General features: G+C 45.7%; 1 protein-coding gene across 2 annotated transcripts in view; it reads left to right on the top strand.

Annotated features, from left to right (window-relative positions):
- The first annotated feature begins 3050 nt into the window (after positions 1–3050).
- Positions 3051–20433, top strand: part of GPR78 (G protein-coupled receptor 78) — an 87961-nt gene continuing 70578 nt past the window's right edge. The window contains exons 1-3 of one of the 2 annotated variants that reach the window (XM_075346846.1): positions 3731–3803; positions 4030–4115; positions 10981–11094. In XM_075346846.1, coding sequence (XP_075202961.1) covers positions 3759–3803; positions 4030–4115; positions 10981–11094 — 245 coding nt within the window. In that variant the 5' untranslated portion in view covers positions 3731–3758. Of the gene's footprint in view, positions 4116–10980; positions 11095–20433 lie in introns of both variants that reach the window. The other variant, XM_075346845.1, reaches the window with a different exon arrangement.

The raw sequence follows: 20433 nt of genomic DNA, 5'->3' as shown, positions 1-20433 counted from the left end.
TCTGTGGATGGATCTGATCTCTAGCATTGCTCTGTGGAGGGATCTCATCTCTAGCATTGCTCTGTGGATGGATCTCATCTCTAGCATTGCCCTGTGGATGGATCTCATCTCTAGCATTGCTCTGTGGCTGGATCTCATCTCTAGCATTGCTCTGTGGATGGATCTCATCTCTAGCATTGCTCTGTGGATGGATCTCATCTCTAGCATTGCCCTGTGGCTGGATCTCATCTCTAGCATTGCTCTGTGGATGGATCTCATCTCTAGCATTGCTCTGTGGATGGATCTCATCTCTAGCATTGCCCTGTGGATGGATCTCATCTCTAGCATTGCTCTGTGGCTGGATCTCATCTCTAGCATTGCTCTGTGGATGGATCTCATCTCTAGCATTGCTCTGTGGATGGATCTCATCTCTAGCATTGCTCTGTGGATGGATCTCATCTCTAGCATTGCCCTGTGGATGGATCTGATCTCTAGCATTGCTCTGTGGATGGATCTCATCTCTAGCATTGCTTTGTGGCTGGATCTCATCTCTAGAATTGCTCTGTGGATGGATCTCATCTCTAGCATTGCCCTGTAGATGGATCTCATCTCTAGCATTGCTCTGTGGATGGATCTGATCTCTAGCATTGCTCTGTGGATGGATCTGATCTCTAGCATTGCCCTGTGGATGGATCTGATCTCTAGCATTGCTCTGTGGCTGGATCTCATCTCTAGCATTGCCCTGTGGATGGATCTCATCTCTAGCATTGCCCTGTGGATGGATCTCATCTCTAGCATTGCTCTGTGGATGTATCTGATCTCTAGCATTGCTCAGTGGATGGATCTCATCTCTAGCATTGCCCTGTGGATGGATCTCATCTCTAGCATTGCTCTGTGGATGGATCTCATCTCTAGCATTGCTCTGTGGATGGATCTCCTCTCTAGCATTGCCCTGTGGCTGGATCTCATCTCTAGCATTGCCCTGTGGATGGATCCCATCTCTAGCATTGCTCTGTGGATGGATCTGATCTCTAGCATTGCTCTGTGGATGGATCCCATCTCTAGCATTGCTCTGTGGATGGATCTCATCTCTAGCATTGCTCTGTGGATGGATCTCATCTCTAGCATTGCCCTGTGGATGGATCTCATCTCTAGCATTGCTCTGTGGATGGATCTCATCTCTAGCATTGCTCTGTGGATGGATCTCATCTCTAGCATTGCTCTGTGGATGGATCTCATCTCTAGCATTGCTCTGTGGATGGATCTCATCTCTAGCATTGCCCTGTGGATGGATCTCATCTCTAGCATTGCTCTGTGGATGGATCTCATCTCTAGCATTGCTCTGTGGATGGATCTCATCTCTAGCATTGCCCTGTGGATGGATCTCATCTCTAGCATTGCTCTGTGGATGGATCTCATCTCTAGCATTGCTCTGTGGATGGATCTCATCTCTAGCATTGCTCTGTGGATGGATCTCATCCCTAGCATTGCTCTGTGGATGAATCTCATCTCTAGCATTGCTCTGTGGATGTATCTGATCTCTAGCATTGCTCTGTGGATGGATCTCATCTCTAGCATTGCTCTGTGGCTGGATCTCATCTCTAGCATTGCTTTGTGGATGGATCTCATCTCTAGCATTGCTCTGTGGCTGGATCTCATCTCTAGCATTGCTCTGTGGATGAATCTCATCTCTAGCATTGCTCTGTGGATGGATCTGATCTCTAGCATTGCTCTGTGGCTGGATCTCATCTCTAGCATTGCTCTGTGGATGGATCTCATCTCTAGCATTGCTCTGTGGATGGATCTGATCTCTAGCATTGCTCTGTGGATGGATCTCATCTCTAGCATGGCTCTGTGGATGGATCTCATCTCTAGCATTGCTCTGTGGATGGATCTCATCTCTAGCATTGCTCTGTGGATGGATCTCATCTCTAGCATTGCTCTGTGGATGTATCTGATCTCTAGCATTGCTCTGTGGATGGATCTCATCCCTAGCATTGCCCTGTGGATGGATCTCATCTCTAGCATTGCTCTGTGGATGGATCTCATCTCTAGCATTGCTCTGTGGATGGATCTCATCTCTAGCATTGCCCTGTAGATGGATCTCATCTCTAGCATTGCTCTGTGGATGGATCTGATCTCTAGCATTGCTCTGTGGATGGATCCCATCTCTAGCATTGCTCTGTGGATGGATCTCATCTCTAGCATTGCTCTGTGGATGGATCTCATCTCTAGCATTGCTCTGTGGATGGATCTCATCCCTAGCATTGCTCTGTGGATGAATCTCATCTCTAGCATTGCTCTGTGGATGGATCCCATCTCTAGCATTGCTCTGTGGATGGATCTCATCCCTAGCATTGCTCTGTGGATGGATCTCATCTCTAGCATTGCTCTGTGGCTGGATCTGATCTCTAGCATTGCTCTGTGGATGGATCTCATCCCTAGCATTGCTCTGTGGATGGATCCCATCTCTAGCATTGCTCTGTGGATGGATCTCATCTCTAGCATTGCTCTGTGGATGGATCTCATCTCTAGCATGGCTCTGTGGATGGATCTCATCTCTAGCATTGCTCTGTGGATGTATCTGATCTCTAGCATTGCTCTGTGGATGGATCTCATCTCTAGCATTGCTCTGTGGATGGATCTCATCTCTAGCATTGCTCTGTGGATGGATCTCATCCCTAGCATTGCTCTGTGGATGAATCTCATCTCTAGCATTGCTCTGTGGATGGATCTCATCTCTAGCATTGCTCTGTGGATGGATCTCATCTCTAGCATTGCTCTGTGGATGGATCTCATCTCTAGCATTGCTGGGAGTTGTAGTTTTGCAACAGTCACAGGTTGATTTCCCTTTTTCCATCGATTGCACATGAAATGAGCATGATCCTATCTTTTATGTATGAACCCTTCCTTACATTTGTTCAGCCCTTTAATGAGCACTGAGACTTGGGTGGGGGGTGGGGGGATTCTAATGAAGAATGAAATAAATACTTTACAGGATGTGACTTATTCCAGTGCTCAGATGAGAGGAGCACATGTCCCTGCTGCAGTCCATCATCCATCCCTCTGTGTGACATTGTGGGGTCAGTGTGATACATTGTGTATGAGTGAGTGTTGTGCATTCTTGCCTTTGTCAGCTCTCCTGTCCTGCGCATGACTCAGTCTTGGAGGCAGAGAGGAGAAGGTGTGCCACTCACTCACAACTGCTTGCCTGCTTTCTTGCAAAGACCATTTAAGAAACAGCTGCTTATTCTTTCCCAGGGTGATCTATGGAATGACTGCACTCACTTGGATCAGGCAGCAGGGGAATGGGACCTGTCCTTCTTGGCATCTCCAGGACCTTGGTCAGCAGCAGAACCCTCCTAAAGAAGAGAAGCTGGAGCCTCCATGTCCTCCTGTCCTGCACCATGCCAGCCTGCTGATTCCATGAGCGCTGTGAACATCAGGCTAATGGATAGATGCTAAGAAATGCCCTTGGCAGAGATTCTGCTGGCTGGTTTTCTCCTGGTAGTGTTCATTGTCTCCCTGCTGGCTAACCTCCTGGTGCTGATATGCTTCTTGTACAGTGCAGAGATAAGGAAGCAGGTATCTGGGATCTTTCTGGTCAACCTCTCCCTCTGCAACCTCCTTCTGACTCTCCTCAACATGCCCTCCACTTTCCTGGCTATCCTCAATCATCAGCAGCCATTCAGTGACTGCATCTGTAAGGCATTGGGCTTTTTGGAAACTTTTCTGACTTCTAACACTATGCTCAGCATGGCAGCTCTCAGCATAGACAAATGGATTGCTGTGGTTTTCCCTTTAAGTTACACCAGCAAGATGAGGTATAAGGATGCGGTGCTGATGATGGGCTACAGCTGGGTGCACTCTCTCACCTTCCCCCTGGTCTCTCTCTGCCTCTCCTGGTTACACTACAGTAGCATGTATGCCTCCTGTACCCTGCATGCCCAAGATGCCCCCGAGACAAGACGCTTCCTGGCATTCACCATCGTGTTCCATGCGGCCAGCTTCATGCTCTCACTGGTTATATTATGTTTCACTTATTTAAAGGTGCTGAAAGTGGCACGGTTCCACTGCAGGAGGATAGACATTATTACCATGCAAACCCTTGTGCTGCTTGTAGACATCCACCCCAGGTAACTCCATCCTTCTTAAATATCTTTACACATGTATGTACTATGTATGCCAGCTGTATATCCAGAGGTGTCCTTCATTAACTTGTCTCTAACCCTGACAGCGCAAGATAAAGGGTTCAAGATAGTAAAAGATGCAAAAAATGTATAGGAATGGACATCATCCCACACCCATAGGCTCCCAATATATTAAATTGATCCAATTTTTACTACATGGCTGTGAATGAAGCCTCTGCCAGCTGGCACCCAAATCCTCCCATGTAAAAATAAATAAATACATAAATTTTATAATTTTATATTTATATATATATATATATATATATATATATATATATATATATCCATATATATATTAGGATCCAGCCAAAGGATGAAATTTCACCAAAATTTTAAAAACTTATTCTTTATTATTCCTTTGAGTCATATAAAAGTATGAGGAACTCCAATCAATTAATAGCACTCCAGCAAGGGACCACATGTTTCAGCACTATGTGCCTTCTTCATGGTCCTACTAATATACACACATATATATATATATATACCTATATCTATTTATAAGTTGGCTGTATGTGCCAGGTGCCATGCATCATCCCCCATGTTAACAGATAAATCCAAAAAATAATAATAAAAAAATGCAAAGTTTTTTTACTACATGGCCGTGAATGAAGCCTCTGCCAGCTGGCACCCAAATCCCCCCATGTAAAAATAAATAAATACATAAATTATATATATATATATATATATATATATATATATATATATATATATATATATATATACATATATATATATATATATATATATATATATACACACACACATATATATATATGCCTATGTCTATTTATAAGTTGGCCGTATGTGCCAGGTGCCATGCATCACCCCCCCCCATGTTAAAAGATAAATCCAAAAAATAATAATAAAAAAATGCAAAGTAAATTGCATTTATACATATATGTCTCTCTATTTATTAGTCAAAAATAATAATATTGGAATGATTTTTTATATATATATATATATATATATATATATATATATATATATATATATATATATATATTTATTAGCTGGATGACTCTGCCAGGTGCCAAAGCCTCGCATGTAAAAAAAATAATAATAATAAAATATATATATATATATATATATATATAAATATATATGTTTATTTATTAGATGGATGACTTTGCCAGGGGCCATCCATTACCAAAGTCTCCCAAGGAAAAAAAAAATTTAATAAAAAATATGCAAAAATAATAATTGAGTAAAAAAAATACAAAAATGTGTCTATTTATTTATTAGTCAAAAATAACAATAGTTAAAAAATAATATATATATATATATATATATATATATATATATAGAGAGAGAGAGAGAGAGAGAGAGATATGTTTATTAATTAATTTATTTATTTATATTTATTTATCCATTAGCCGGACGTCTCTGGCAGGTGCCATGTATCACCCAAAGGCTCCCATGTAACAAAGAAAGAAAAATAATCATATATATATTATCTTTTTTAATAAATATTAATCAAAAATAATAATAGATTAAAAATATTAAAAAACTTAATATAAAAAAACTATATATATATTTCATTATTTATTAGTCGGAGGTCTCTGCCAGGTGCCATGCATCACCCAAAGGCTCCAATGTTAAAAAAAATACAAACATAGTAACAAAAAGTTAAATGAATGTTTACAACTATATGTTGATTTATTTATTAGTTGAAAATAACATATATATATATATATATATATATATATATATATACTTATTTAGTTATTAGTCAGCATCACCCAAAGGCTCCTAAGTTAAAATAATATATACATATATATTTATTTTTGTTTAATAGTGACAAATAATAATATATTTTTATTTATTGGTCAAAGATAATAAAAAAACAACTATTGTTTAAATAGATCAATTTTCCATTTTTTACTAGATCGATATGTTTGCCAGGTGTCATCTATCACCCAGAGGTTCCCATGTTAAAAAATGTCATACAGTAAATATATCCATTCTTTAATTACATTGATACCGCTTGCCATCTGTGATTTCTTGTCAAAAAATATAACATATACAATTAACATGTAAGTTTTTTTCTGGCACCAGATTGTATTGGGATCAGGAGAAACTGTATAACAACACTATTCTAGAAAGATTCAGTGGGGACAGCCCATCTATATTACTGGATTATTCTCTGTACAGACAGGAAAATCACCCCATGTACAATTGGTCTACAATGATACAATCCCACACACAGCAATGTAACAAAGTACTGTATAGATTGTGCTGTGTATAATGGATGTAGCAGAGCTGAATTATCATCATATAACTCTTGGGGTTGCCAGTCTTAGGGGCACTTTGCACGCTGCGACATCGCAAGCTGATGCTGCGATGCCGAGCGCGATAGTCCCCGCCCCATCGCAGCTGCGATATCCTTGTGATAACTGCCGTAGCGAACATTATCGCTACGGCAGCTTCACATGCACTCACCTGTCCTTCGACGTCGCTCTGGCCGGCGACCCGCCTCCTTATTAAGGGGGCGGGTTGTGCGGCGTCACAGCGACGTCACACAGCAGGCGGCCAATAGGAGCGGAGGGGCGGAGATGAGCGGGATGTAAACATCCCGCCCACCTCCTTCCTTCCACATATCCTACGGAAGCCGTGGTGACGCCGGTAGGAGATGTTCCTCGCTCCTGCGGCTTCATACACAGCGATGTGTGCTGCCACAGGAGCGAGGAACAACATCGGACCGTCGCGTCAGCGTAATTATGGATTACGCCGACGCTGCACCGATGATACGATTACGGCGCTTTTGCGCTCGTTAATCGTATCATCGAACCTTTACACACTACGATGTCGCATGCGATGCCGGAAGTGCGTCATTTTCAATTTGACCCCACCGACATCGCACCTGCGATGTCGTAGTGTGCAAAGTACCCCTTAGTTTTGCTCTCAATGATAAGTTTACCTTCAGTCCATTGTAAAACATAGAGAGAAAATGAAGATACATTGACAAAGTTAACTCTGCTCCCTCTGTATGCGTGGATGAGGCTGAACTTTTTTAGTCAGCCTTATATACTTAATAATATTAATACTATATATGACTAAGTTATGGGTAAGAGACAAAGAAATAAATGTATTATCAGAAAAGCAAATGAGAAAGCATTTAATTTATTTATTCATTATGATATATTATTGTGAAAGTATATCATGTTAATTATTGTTATGTTTCATATTCTTATATTTATGTTATGTTTCTATATTCCGGGCACTATTGTGATAATAGCATTTTCTCATACTGTTACACTTATATAATAGTCTAAACCCTGCATCCACCTACTTAGCGGGGAGCAGAGCTGAGTTTCACATTGAACAACATCCCTTATGAAGAGAGTTAAGATAACGGCAAAGCTTTACTGCAGCCATAAATATGATATTGAGTCAACATATTCCTGTACAGAATGTATTCCATGAATGGTAGAGAAGTTCTTTGAAAGGACAGTTTTATTGAGTCAAAATTACTATTTATCTATCTATCTATCTATCTATCTATCTATCCATCCCTCCATCTATCTATCTATCCCTCTATCTATCTATCCCTCTATCTATCTATCCCTCTATCTATCTATCCCTCTATCTATCTATCTATCCATCTATCTATCCCTCTATCTATCCCTCTATCTATTATCCCTCTATCTATCTATCCCTCTATCTATCCGTCTATCTATCTATCTATCTATTATCTATCTCTCTTTCTTTCTATCTATCTATCCCTCTATCTATCCCTCTATCTATTATCCCTCTATCTATCATCTATCTATCTATCCCTCTATCTATTATCCTTCTATCTATCATCTATCTATCTATCTATCTATCTATCTATCTATCCCTCTATCTATCTATCTATCTATCTATCTATTTATCTATCCCTCTATCTATCTATCTATCTATCTATCCCTCTATCTATCTATCTATCTATCTATCATCTATCTATCTATTTATCTATCTATCTATCTATCTATCCCTCTATCTATCTATCTATCTATCTATTTATCTATCCCTCTATCTATCTATCTATCCCTCTATCTATCTATCTATCATCTATCTATCTATCTATCTATCTATCTATCTATCCCTCTATCTATCTATCTATCTATCTATCTATCTATCTATCTATCCCTCTATCTATCTATCTATCTATCTATCTATCCCTCTATCTATCTATCTATCTATCTATCTATCTATCCCTCTATCTATCTATCTATCTATCTATCTATCTATCTATCTATCTATCTATCTATCTATCTATCCCTCTATCTATCTATCTATCTATCTATCTATCTATCTATCTATCTATCCATCTATCTACCTATCTATCCATCCATCCATTCATCCATCCCTCCATCCATCCATCCATCCTATCATATCTACCTATCTATAAGAGAACCTTTGTAAAAAAAAAAATGCTATTAACCTGCAGATATGGGGTTAATCTACAAGATAGAAGACTTCTGAACCTGCCCGATGGCGGCATTTAGAGCCTCATTGCCGAGAGGAATTAAACTATATTCCTCCGGGCAGTGTTCAGGTTACAGGTTACAGGTTACAGTGACTGGTCAGTGTATAGTGAGTGGCGGCTGTGACTGTGCCCCCCCCACACTGACGGACATTGGGCACTCACTATATCCTGCATTAGAATTGCTGTGAGTGAGTGCTGAGGAGCGCAGTTACAGCCACAACTCAATAGACACAGATCGATGATTGAGCCAGTGCCGTCGTCAGCCCTGTGACTGGAAGGCAAACACTGCAGGTAAGAATAAAGTTCCTTTCCTCCCGCAGTGGGGCTCTAAGGGTCGGCACTGGGAAAGTTTTGGACACTATTAAAGGGGCTGTTCACTACTAGGACAACCGTTCTTCTGATTCAACATGTTTGCCCTAGGTAAAATAATACAGCCTATTCTCCTCTCCCATACCGCTGATGTTCCAGCAGTGTTGGGGCTCACATGGAGTTGTGATGTCTTGTGAGCCCTGCATCCAATCAGCAATGGCTTCCTTCTCCCCACCTTTGAACCAAAAAACTTAATCAACAGGAAGTGAGTTGCAGACACAGCGCTCACTTCCTGTTGATTGTTCGTTTGGTCTAAAGGTGAGGAGAAGGAAGCCGGCGCTGATTTGATTCAGGGCTCGCTTGACTTCAGAAACCCATTTGAGTCCCACACAGTGAGCTGCTGCACCGCTGGAACGGCACCGGTACGGTAGGTGTGTATAGGTTTTATTATTTTACCTAGGGAAAACATGTTAATTCAGAAAGGATTGTGTATAGCAAGTCACTACTTATAGTACAGACGGAAGAGTAGTCAGGCAATCTGAGGTCTGGTAACAGGAGGACACATACGGATACAGGGAGTACACAAAAGCATAGTCAGGTCACTATTCAAAGGTCAGAATTCAAAGAGGGCACATAATAGATTCAGGGAGAAAACTGAGACATGGTCAAGTAATGGTCTGAGGTCAAAAGCCAGGAGGAGGTCATGACAGGAACAGGAACCGGGCAGAGAGGAGTCAAACAACAGTTCGGGGTCAAGAAACAAGGGTCAGAACATTTGCAGAAACATAGGCCAACAGCACAACAACTGAACCAGAATGTACAACTGGCAAGGTTCTGGGGAAGCAGGCTCAATAAAAAAAACAGACAAATTACCAGGAATATGGAACACCTGAGTAATCAGCACCTCCCAGAACTTGCATGAAATCCTGTGCTGTCAATCAATCTGCCAGCTGAGTAGCTCAGGAAAACACAGCAGAGAATTTCCTAATGTGCAAGATGCTCTGCACAGAGGAATTGTGTCACTGCCAGCTCAGTAGTCGAGGAAAGTGCAGCAGAGCACCTCCTAGTTTGCAAGATGCTATACACAGAGGAATCAAGACAGGTTGTCCTAATAGTGGCCAATCCCTTTAGTAGTGTTCAAAACGTTTCGATCGCCAACACTTAGAACTCTACTCCCAAGAGGAAATTAACTTTATTACTACCTGCAGTGTTCGCCTTCCAGTCACTGTTTGACACCAGCACTGGTTCAACCAACCCCTCTAACCTGCATAGTAAGGGGGGCTTTACACGTTGCGACATCGCTACCAATATAACGTCGGGGTCACGTCGTTAGTGACACACATCTGGCGCAGGTAGCGACATCGCAACATGTAAATCTTAGATGTGACGATGAACGAGCACAGAAGCGTACAATATCGCTGATCTGTGTAACGTCGTTCATTTCCATAATGTTGGTTCGACCGCAGGTACGATGTTGTTTGTCGTTCCTGCAGCACCACACATCGCTGTATGGAAACCTGCAGGAGCGACAAACATCTCCTTACCTGTGTCCCGCCAGCAATGCGGAAGGAAGAAGGTGGGCGGGATGTTATGTCCCGCTCATCTCCGCCCCTCCGCTTCTATTGGCCGGCCGATTAGTGACGTCGTGGTGACGTTGCTGTGATGCTAAATGCACCTCCCCCTTGAAGGATTGATTGTTCAGCAGTCACAGCGACGTCGCCGACCAGTTATGTGCGTGTGAAGCTGCCGTAGCGATAATGTTCGCTACGGTAGCAATCACCACATATCGCATGTGCGACGGGGGCGGGTGCTATCGCGCTGGACATCGCTAGCAATTGCTAGCGATGTCGCAACGTGTAAAGCCCGCCTAACTCCATACCTGCAGATTAATAGAATTTTTTCACGTGACAAGCTCCCTTTGACTATCTATTTATGTGTCTATCTATCTTCTCCCAATATGTGACACGTTCTGTATGTCCTCCCTGTGGTTTGGTTGATATTACTGTGTAATCATACCGCACATCTACCTTGCAGTGTGAAGCAGAGATGTCTAAGTGAGCAAAAAAGAAGACGGCAACGGGCTACAAAGAAAATCAGTATTTTTATAGGATCTTTTGTGGTGTGCTTTGCGCCCTATGTCATCACAAGGTCAGTAACACATTTCACGTCTGCAATAAATGCGTAGATGGCATGTAAGTTAATGAAGCAATGGATGTGTGCAGTCTTAAGTGGGCTTTACACGCTACAATATCGCTAGTGAATTATCGTCGGGGTCACGGTGTTTGTGACGCACATCTGGCTTCATTAACGAGATCCCAGCGTGTGACACTTATGAGCGACCGTAAACGATCGCAAAAGCGGTCAAAATCGTTTGCCGCGGAGAGGTCGTCCTGAAACAAAAAATCGTTTCATGCTTATTAGCGATGTTGTTCCTCGTTCCTGCGGCAGCATACATCGCTGTGTGTGACACCGCAGGAGCGACGAACATCTCCTTACCTGCCTCCACCGGCAATGCGGAAGGAAGGAGGTGGGCGGGATGTTACATCCCGCTCATCTCTGCCCCTCCGCTTCTATTGGACGCCTGTCGTGTGACGTCGCTGTGACGCCACATGAACCGCCCCCTTAGAAAGGAGGCGGTTCGCCGCCCAGAGCGACGTCGCAGAGCAGGTATGTGCGTGTGACGCTGCCGTAGTGATAATGTTCGCTACGGCAGCGATCACACAATATCGCACGTACAACCGATGCAAGCGATGTCGCAGCGTGTAAACCCCGCTTTAGAAATCATGGCTTAACATCTTCTGAAAATGTCTATATTCCATTTATAGCAGTTGGTACTGAATGCGATAGGGAACCATGGCTAAAGAGTCTAGAAGAACTGTATTATTGACCAACAGGTCTAAATTTACTCCAGCACTTTTATATATTGAAGTTTTGGGAAAACAGCAAACAACCAAAGTGTTCATGGTCCAATAGTTTACACATTACTTCTTGAACTTAAAAGGGTGGTTCACCCATATTTGTTTTATTTTCTAGATCAATATTATATTGAGAAACAATGTTTCTCTCAAATATGTTATGTTGGCAATAGTGCCTGTGAGTGGCGATATTGCGGCCCGCTGTTGCCCGCTCCGTGACCCCCGGGCTTCGTGACCTCGGGAATCTGGTGAAGTCAAGTTCCGTACACGTCACATCCCTGTGGCTGGCTGCATTCATCCTGACTCACTGGGCTGTGGGCGGTGTTTCACTGCTCGTCACAGCCCAGCATGTCTCCTGCTTGCAGCGCTCTGCTGTAAGATAGGAGGGAGCTGATTGGCCGCCAACAACCCATCACTCACGGACACTGCAGCCGTCCACGATGTCAGGAACTTGACGTGACGTCACCAGATCCCCGAGGTCACGGAGGCCAGGGGTCATGGAGCGGGGCACAGCGGTGTGCAATAGAGCGTCTCACAGGCACTACTGCCAACATAAGGTATTTAAGAGAAACATTGTTTCTCAATATAATATCGATCTAGAAAATAAAAAATATTGGTGAACCACCCCTTTAAATTCTAGATTTTCGTTTGTAGGTTTACTTTTTTCCACACCTTCTTATATTTAAAAACAACAAAGATTAGTTTTCTTAAAGGGGTTGTCCGCTACTAGGACAAACCCTTCTGATTACACATTTGCCTAAGGCCCCCTTCACACGCACGTGCCTCCGGTACGTTCTAGGTCCGTTCCCGCATGTACCGGAGATACGGGAACACGTATACCCATTAAAATCAATAGGTTTATGTGCACGCACGTGTTCAGCCATTGGCCCGTACCTCCTTGTGGAGCAGACGTGAGCCCGTGTGCTCCATAAGGCGGCATGTCCGTTTTTCTCCGGCAGCACGGGTGGCACACGGCCCGCACCCGTACCACACGGATGCAGTGTGGATACGGTCCCACGTGGCACGCGCCGGAGAAACACACGTGTTATTGTAAAAATAAAAAAAACACATACTCACCTCCACCAGCCCTGCAGTCTCTGCGCCTCAGCTGTCACCTGCATCCGTCCGCCAGTGAATTTGAACATCGCACCTTCTTCACTGGGGGCCGGAAGCAGCGTCAGCGGGGCGTGGCCTGTGCCGGACACTGTCATTCAGCATCACAGACAGCTTCGGAAGAATCAGGTAAGGCGGAACTTTCCGTTCCCCGTGTGTTATTATGGAGAACACGCATTTGCAACAAACACGGCACACGGGGAGCAAACCACCCCTTTATTACGTCCGTGAAAAACAGTTCGTTTTTTTCACGTGCGTGTGAAAGGGGCCTAAGGTAAAGTAGTAAAGCCTGTATTCACCTCTCATACCTGTGCCATTTCAGCGGTGTCCCAATCAGCGCCGCTTTCTGCTCCCCGCCTTCAGACCAAAAGAGCAATCAACAGGATGTGAGCGACAGCCGCAGAGTCTCTCCCTGTTGATTGCGCATTTCGTCTGATGGTAGCGCAGGTTGGCGTGGGGCTTGTGTGATGTCACAACATCACGTGAGCCCCGGGAACAAAAACTGCGGTACAGCTGGAAAGGCGCTGGTACAGGAGGTTAGTTTAGGCTTTATTTTTTTACCTGGGGGAAACATGTGGAATCAGAAGAGGTTGTCTTAGTAGTGGACAACCCCTTTAAAGGGAACCTGTCACCCGATTTGGCCTCTATAACCTGTGGCCACCACCAATGAGCCCTTATATATAGTGTAACGGGGTGCCGGGGGTGCCTCGGGGGTTGTAGTCGTGGCCCCTTTTTCTATCAGGCTAACCCCCGGCTCAGCCGTCACTTTTGGGACAGGGGATTGTTCTGTGGGGCAGAGTGTGGTGGAAGAGAGCACGCTGTGAGACGCAGGAAGACTTTGCAGGCGGAGATCAGTTGAACCAAACGACATGTTTATTGCACAGAGTTTCACAACAGGCTCAATGCACGGATCTTGTAACACGCAATCACAATTCCTGCCGGGGAAAAACTGCTCCTGTCTTCTCTTCTCAGGGGACCTTGCCCTGCTACTTCTAGTCTCCTTCACATGGGCTCCCGCTCCGGCTACCACAGATTTGACCCACACAACTCTGCTTCACCGGATGCTTTCTTTCTCCTTTCCTTTTGCTAGCTGCCACCATAGCTCCCACACTCTGCCCCCGTTGCTCTTGCTCCCCCGTCCCGGAATCAACTAACTCAAACTCAAACTTTTTCCCTTACAGCACTCTCTCCCCCTCCCCTAAGCTGCCGGCTCCTCCTCTCTCCTGCACTGTTTCTATGGGGACAGCCGTCCCACCCGGCCTCTAGGGGAAACCCACTAATACAGTGAAAACACAATTTATCATTAACATTAATATTAACAGCTTTATCTACCCCAGCGTGGGGTATCTTCAGGGGGGAAAACTGTGCCTCCTTGTAAGGGGTCCGTCCACCCCTTACATTCCTCCCCTCTTTTTGCCTTAGCCTCCCGGCAAGGCTCGCATCTGCAAAACACAATCTTAGCAGCGAGACAATCTTTTTTTTTATAAAACCTTAAAACTTTCATGTAAAAACACAATCACTGGGCGCACAAGTCCGGCGCCCGGAGTCCCTCCAAGGGAGCTCCCGGTCTTTGTCGGCAGTTTGCCCGGAGGCCCTCAACAGGCGCTCCCGGTCTTGGCTGGTTTTCTGCTCGGAGGCTTTCACAGCACTCCCGGTCTTTGTAGGCAGGGAGCACAGATAATAAGAGTCTCCGTCAACATCACAGAGGGAGTCCTTGCACAGTCTGGCATCAGGCTCCTTCCAGGCTCAGTAACTTGAACGTGGTTACAAACTGTAAATCTTCACCGGTTCCTTCAACAATACCGGTTCTTAGCACAGACATGTTCCCCACCTCCGGTCGCTGTGATTCACATGGGGTGGTAAGCTCGTAGCCATTCGGCCCGCTGGGCCCTCACATAATCGGAGAGGGACTGGCCTGGCAAGCGGCGCAGCCTCCGGAACGGTTCATAGTTAACCGGTGTTTCCGATTCTTCCGGCTCCGGCTTTGGCCCCTCGGCTCCCGGCGGAGGTGACGGGGTAGCTGGATGGGACGGCTGTGGACTTCCAACGACGACCACCGGGTGCGTCACCATACTTTGACGAATCGCCAATACCGCCGGCGTCTCCTTTTCCGGCTCAGCCATCAATCCTGTAATGACTTCTGGCGACACCGCCAGCGTGTTTCTCGGCCGGCAAGTCTCAGCCAGCACCGGTCTCTGTTGTGTACGTCTCCGTTACTGACACTCTTCCCACTCAATCTCTTGTTGCCACTGTGCAGCCTCTTGGGCAGTGGGCATCCGGGTCACTCCCACGGCAAATAGGCCCCGGCATCCTACTTCTCTCCGAAACTTTACTTTCTCCCCCGGGTACAGTGTATGGAGGCGTTGAGGTAACCCTTCAATGTCCAAATTGACCGGGTTATAAAAAAAATGGTCCCCGGACTCGTCGTCTTCAATGAACCCGTAGCCTTCGGCCTGATTGAATTTGACCACGGTGCCAACGGTACACTGCCGATCAAACTCTTCGCTAAGGGGACCGGCCATCATCTCACGGGCCACGGTCTCGGCCAGTAACCTTTCTTGCACCGGATCTGTTTCAGGCGGCGGGGACTGTCGTTGGGTCAGGGGTGCCGGCTTCACCGGCTCCCAGAAAAATCCCCACTCATCTTCCTCTAACTCCGGGGCATGTTGCTCTCCCGGGGCCGGAACTTCTGTGGGGGCTGGAGGTCCCACCTTGACTGGCGTAACCACCTCCGGACTCGGGAGGGGTGTTCCCAGGGTTTCGCTTCCCGGCTGTAGTTGCGTCTTGTAGGTGGCCCGGACTTCAGTGGATGTTTCACCGGTCACGGCATCCCATAAAGTGACCCACGTTACTTTTGCGGGCCGCTCCGGACCTCCTGGCACAGCCGGTAGCTTAATGGTAAGTGCCTCCTCGGCTGCAGTCTGCCTCGGGCGTCCTCTTCCCAAGCTGGTTGCCACCAGCGCGCCCGCTGCAGCTCGCTGCTTTGCCTGGGTCTCCATTTCACTCTGAGTCAGTCGCTGAGTTGGCGTCTCTTACAGCCCTTCCTGTAATGGCGCCGGGGACGGTGGAGATGCTGGGGAAGGTGGAGGCGGGCCTTCTTTTCCCGCTCTTGTATACACTCCACCACCAGTCTCGCACATCAAATCGGCCCAGCATAGGCGACACTTCTTTTTTCCTGTAACGCCGCCCTCTTCACATGTCTTCAGCAACATCTTGGGGCCAGCACCTCCCCTCTTTGGGCGGCGCACTCTGTACTTCTTTTTCTTCGCCGGCCAGCTCAGGGTTCTTCACTTGGCGCCAATTCTTCGCGCGCTCGCTGTATTCGTGAAGACGGCGGCCATCTTAATGCCATCTTGTGCCTGGTCCAACGCCTTAGGCACCACTTGGTCTTCGCATTCAGGGATCGGGACCCCCCGCAGATAGTCCGTATCCTGCCGACTACGCCACATGTAACGGGGTGCCTCGGGGGTTGTAGTCGTGGCCCCTTTTTCTATCAGGCTAACCCCCGGCTCAGCCGTCACTTTTGGGACAGGGGATTGTTCTGTGGGGCAGAGTGTGGTGGAAAAGAGCATGCTGTCAGACGCAGGAAGACTTTGCAGGCGGAGATCAGTTGAACCAAACGACATGTTTATTGCACAGAGTTTCACAACAGGCTCAATGCATGGATCTTGTAACACGCAATCACAATTCCTGCCGGGGAAAAACTGCTCCTGTCTTCTCTTCTCAGGGGACCTTGCCCGGCTACTTCTAGTCTCCTTCACCTGGGCTCCCGCTCCGGCTACCACAGATTTGACCCACACAACTCTGCTTCACCGGATGCTTTCTTTCTCCTTTCCTTTTGCTAGCTGCCACCATAGCTCCCACACTCTGCCCCCGTTGCTCTTGCTCCCCTGTCCCGGAATCAACTAACTCAAACTCAAAGTTTTTCCCTTACAGCACTCTCTCCCCCTCCCCTAAGCTGCCGGCTCCTCCTCTCTCCTGCACTGTTTCTATGGGGACAGCCGTCCCACCCGGCCTCTAGGGGAAACCCACTAATACAGTGAAAACACAATTTATCATTAACATTAATATTAACAGCTTTATCTACCCCAGCGTGGGGTATCTTCAGGGGGGAAAACTGTGCCTCCTTGTAAGGGGTCCGTCCACCCCTTACATATAGCATTCCAGAATACTGTATATAAAAGTCTAGACCACTATGTAGAACATATGAAACACTTTTATGCTACTGTCCTGGGGGTTGTTGGGTCCAATGGGTGTCACTGCTCTCCGGTCCAATGCGTCCTCTCTGCTGCCATCTACGTCCTCCTTCTACCCTGCCCAGTGTGGATGACGCGTCTACATCATCCACACAGGCCAACATTGCAATCCTGCGCAGGCGCACTTCGATCTACCCCTTTGAGAGCAGGTTAAAGACTGCCGACGCATGCTCACTACAACACTTTGATCTTTACTGAGCAGGGCAGATGAGCGCCTGCTCAGTAAAAAGTGCGCAGGACCTCAATTCTGGCTAGTGTGCATGACATATGACACGTCATGCACACGGGCCTCAGGTGGAGGATGGCACTTGCCGCAGAGAGGAGGTGCCGGGACGGAGAGAAGAGGCATCGGACTGGAGAGCAGTGGCACTCATCGAACCGGACCGCCCCCTTTGGTGAGTATTATAAAAGTAATTTTTTTTACGTTCTACACAGCGGCCTGGGCTCTTATATACAGTATTCTAGAATATAAGAGCCCACGGGTGGTGGCCGCAGCATATAGTCACAAATCTGGTGACAGGTTCCTTTTAAGATTATTTCATGTCTCTAAGCAAGATTATGGATGTGTTTTATGGCGACTCTATAGCTACTTCCAATTATCAAGATAGACAAACCTATAAAAGCTAGTTTTTGGTTCTCTGTTTTTATGTTGTAGTAATGCAAGACTGTCATGATGGCTCTAAAGGTTTTAGTTTGTATTTCATGGGTTTACATGAATATGAACATGTCAATGACAAATAGCTAGGTGCAGATGGATGTGTTTTCCTTCTAGAGAGGATTTTGGTTAGACTAAAAACATGAAGTCATGTGGTAACACTCATGGAAGGTGTGGACGGTGACTTTTAGGGCAGCTGCATTGTGTAGATGGCACAAAATAGCTTTCTTCTTCCTGGAGCAGAGTTAATTTGTATTTCGCTGGGAAATTTACAGAACCTATAGGTCTCCTTAAGCCTGTTGGTAGTCCCCACAAGTTAAGGCTGCTTTACACACAACGATATCGCTAGCGATCTCGTTAGCGATGTGACACGCCCGGATCGTTGTTACGATTTGCCGAGATCGCTCATAGGTCGTTTTGTAGCACATGTCACAAACAACGCTACATCGTTTAGCAATATATTGTTTGACCAAGGTGGTCATGTGGATGTTGTTCGTCGTTGGCAGGGTGTCAAACGTAGCAATATGTCTGCTGCGTTCCAAACGACCAACAATATTTTGAAACGACTGAACGACGTGTCAACGATCAACGATTTTCACCCTATTTGCGATCGTTCAGAGTCGCACGTAGGTGTCACACGCAACGACGTCGCTAACGATGACGGATGTGCGTTACGAAAACCGTGACCCCGACAACATATCGTCAGATAAATTGTAGCGTGTAAAGCGGCCTTTAGACATTTTTCCCTTCCCAGACCATGCAGATATATTGATATCCACCACAGAGTAACATGGTATTTGTTTTATCTTCATCTGGATAATAGGATGTTATTGTTGACTTTAGAAAAATTTTATGACTGAATGTTGTATCCTTTCTTTAAAAGTGGTGGTCCGAAGGCAAAGGAATTTTCATTCTAAATCTCTATCCATTTAGTGCCATAATCTATACAATTTTCCAAATATACTTGCATTAAAAATTCCCTCCCGCTCCCTAACTACGCTATCTAACTCTTATTCTATTTGTTTTCCCCTACTCCCTTTGTGTTGATGCTTCAATTAAGAATTCCCAGTGCATGCTAGGATACTTAAATGAAGCGTCATCAGGGGGCAGAGGCTGCGATGACTACTACAGCCTCTGCCCCATCCCCGAAAAGAAGCGTCATCAGTGCGGTTTGTTTCAGGGGCTGGGTTTGTCCCTGCGTGCTGTGCGATGTGCACAATGACATCTCATCTCATCGTAGCTCAAATCAGCAATAACAATCTGGCAACAGAGCAGAGTGCAGTCAGTGTGCCATGTAAGAGGCCTAGCTGGTGTGTAGAGAGCAATACCAACCCTGTAAATGATGTCACTGGTTTCTGCATACTGGGTATTCTGACACCACTCTGTTGCCAGCTCGATACTGCTGATCTTATCTGGCAAAAGAACATAATGTCTTTGTGCTCAGCGTCAATCTACATCGCACTCATCATGCAGGGACTAGGCAAGCTTTTAAAACAATGGTCACTGATGACAATTTCTTTCAGGCAGGAGACCGAAGCTTTGGCAGTGACTGCAGCCTCCTCCCCTAATGATGCTTTGTTTGAATATCCCAGCATGCACTGGGATTGTCAAACAAAGCATCATCAAAAAGGAAAAAAATAAAATAGCAGTTAGCGTAGTTAGGGAAGGATAGGGAATTATTTAATGCAAGTATATTAGAAAATTGTTCAGATTATGGCACTAAATAGTCAGTTATTTAGAATAAAAATGACTCTGACCTTCAGACCTCCCCTTTAAGGCTTGATTAATAAAGATAATTATATATAATTGAGTCAAACATGTAGGAATGCTTTAAAAAATAGAAGTGCTAATAGTTTATTTTTATCAGTTACCAAAAGGTGAAGTGAATGAACAAGAGAAATCTAAGGGGTACTTTGCACACTACGACATTGCAAGCCGATGTTGCGATGCCGAGTGTGATAGTCCCCGCCCCTGTCGCAGCTGCGATATGTGGTGATAGCTGGCGTAGCAAAAATTATCGCCACGCCAGCTTCACATGCACTTACCTTGCCCTGCGACGTCGCTCTTGCCGGCGACCCGCCTCCTTACTAAGGGGGCGGGCCGTGCAGCGTCACAGCGACATCACACGGCAGGCGGCCAATAGGAGCGGAGGGGCGGAGATGAGCGGGATGTAAACATTCCGCCCACCTCCTTCCTTGTCATAGCAGCCGGGACGCAGGTAGGAGATGTTCCTCGCGCCTGCGACTTCACACACAGCGATGTGTGTTGCTGCAGGAACGAGGAACAACATCGTACCTGTCGCTGCACCGGCATTATGGAAATGTCGGACACTACACCGATGATACGATAACGACACTTTTGCACTCGTTCATCGTATCAAAAAGGTTTTACACACTAAGATATCGCATGTGACGCCGGATGTGCGTCACTTTCGATTTGACCCCACCGACATCGCACCTGCGATGTCGTAGTGTGCAAAGCCGGCCTAAATCTCATCAATAGTTGGATTGACCACCCTTTGTCTTCAAATCATCATTAAAGCATCAGT

Source organism: Anomaloglossus baeobatrachus, chromosome 1 (genome assembly GCF_048569485.1).
Source record: "Anomaloglossus baeobatrachus isolate aAnoBae1 chromosome 1, aAnoBae1.hap1, whole genome shotgun sequence".
NCBI classification, from domain to species: Eukaryota; Metazoa; Chordata; class Amphibia; order Anura; family Aromobatidae; genus Anomaloglossus; species Anomaloglossus baeobatrachus.
The sequence above is the reverse complement of the archived record's forward strand: the minus strand, read 5'-3'. Positions and strand labels throughout refer to the sequence as shown.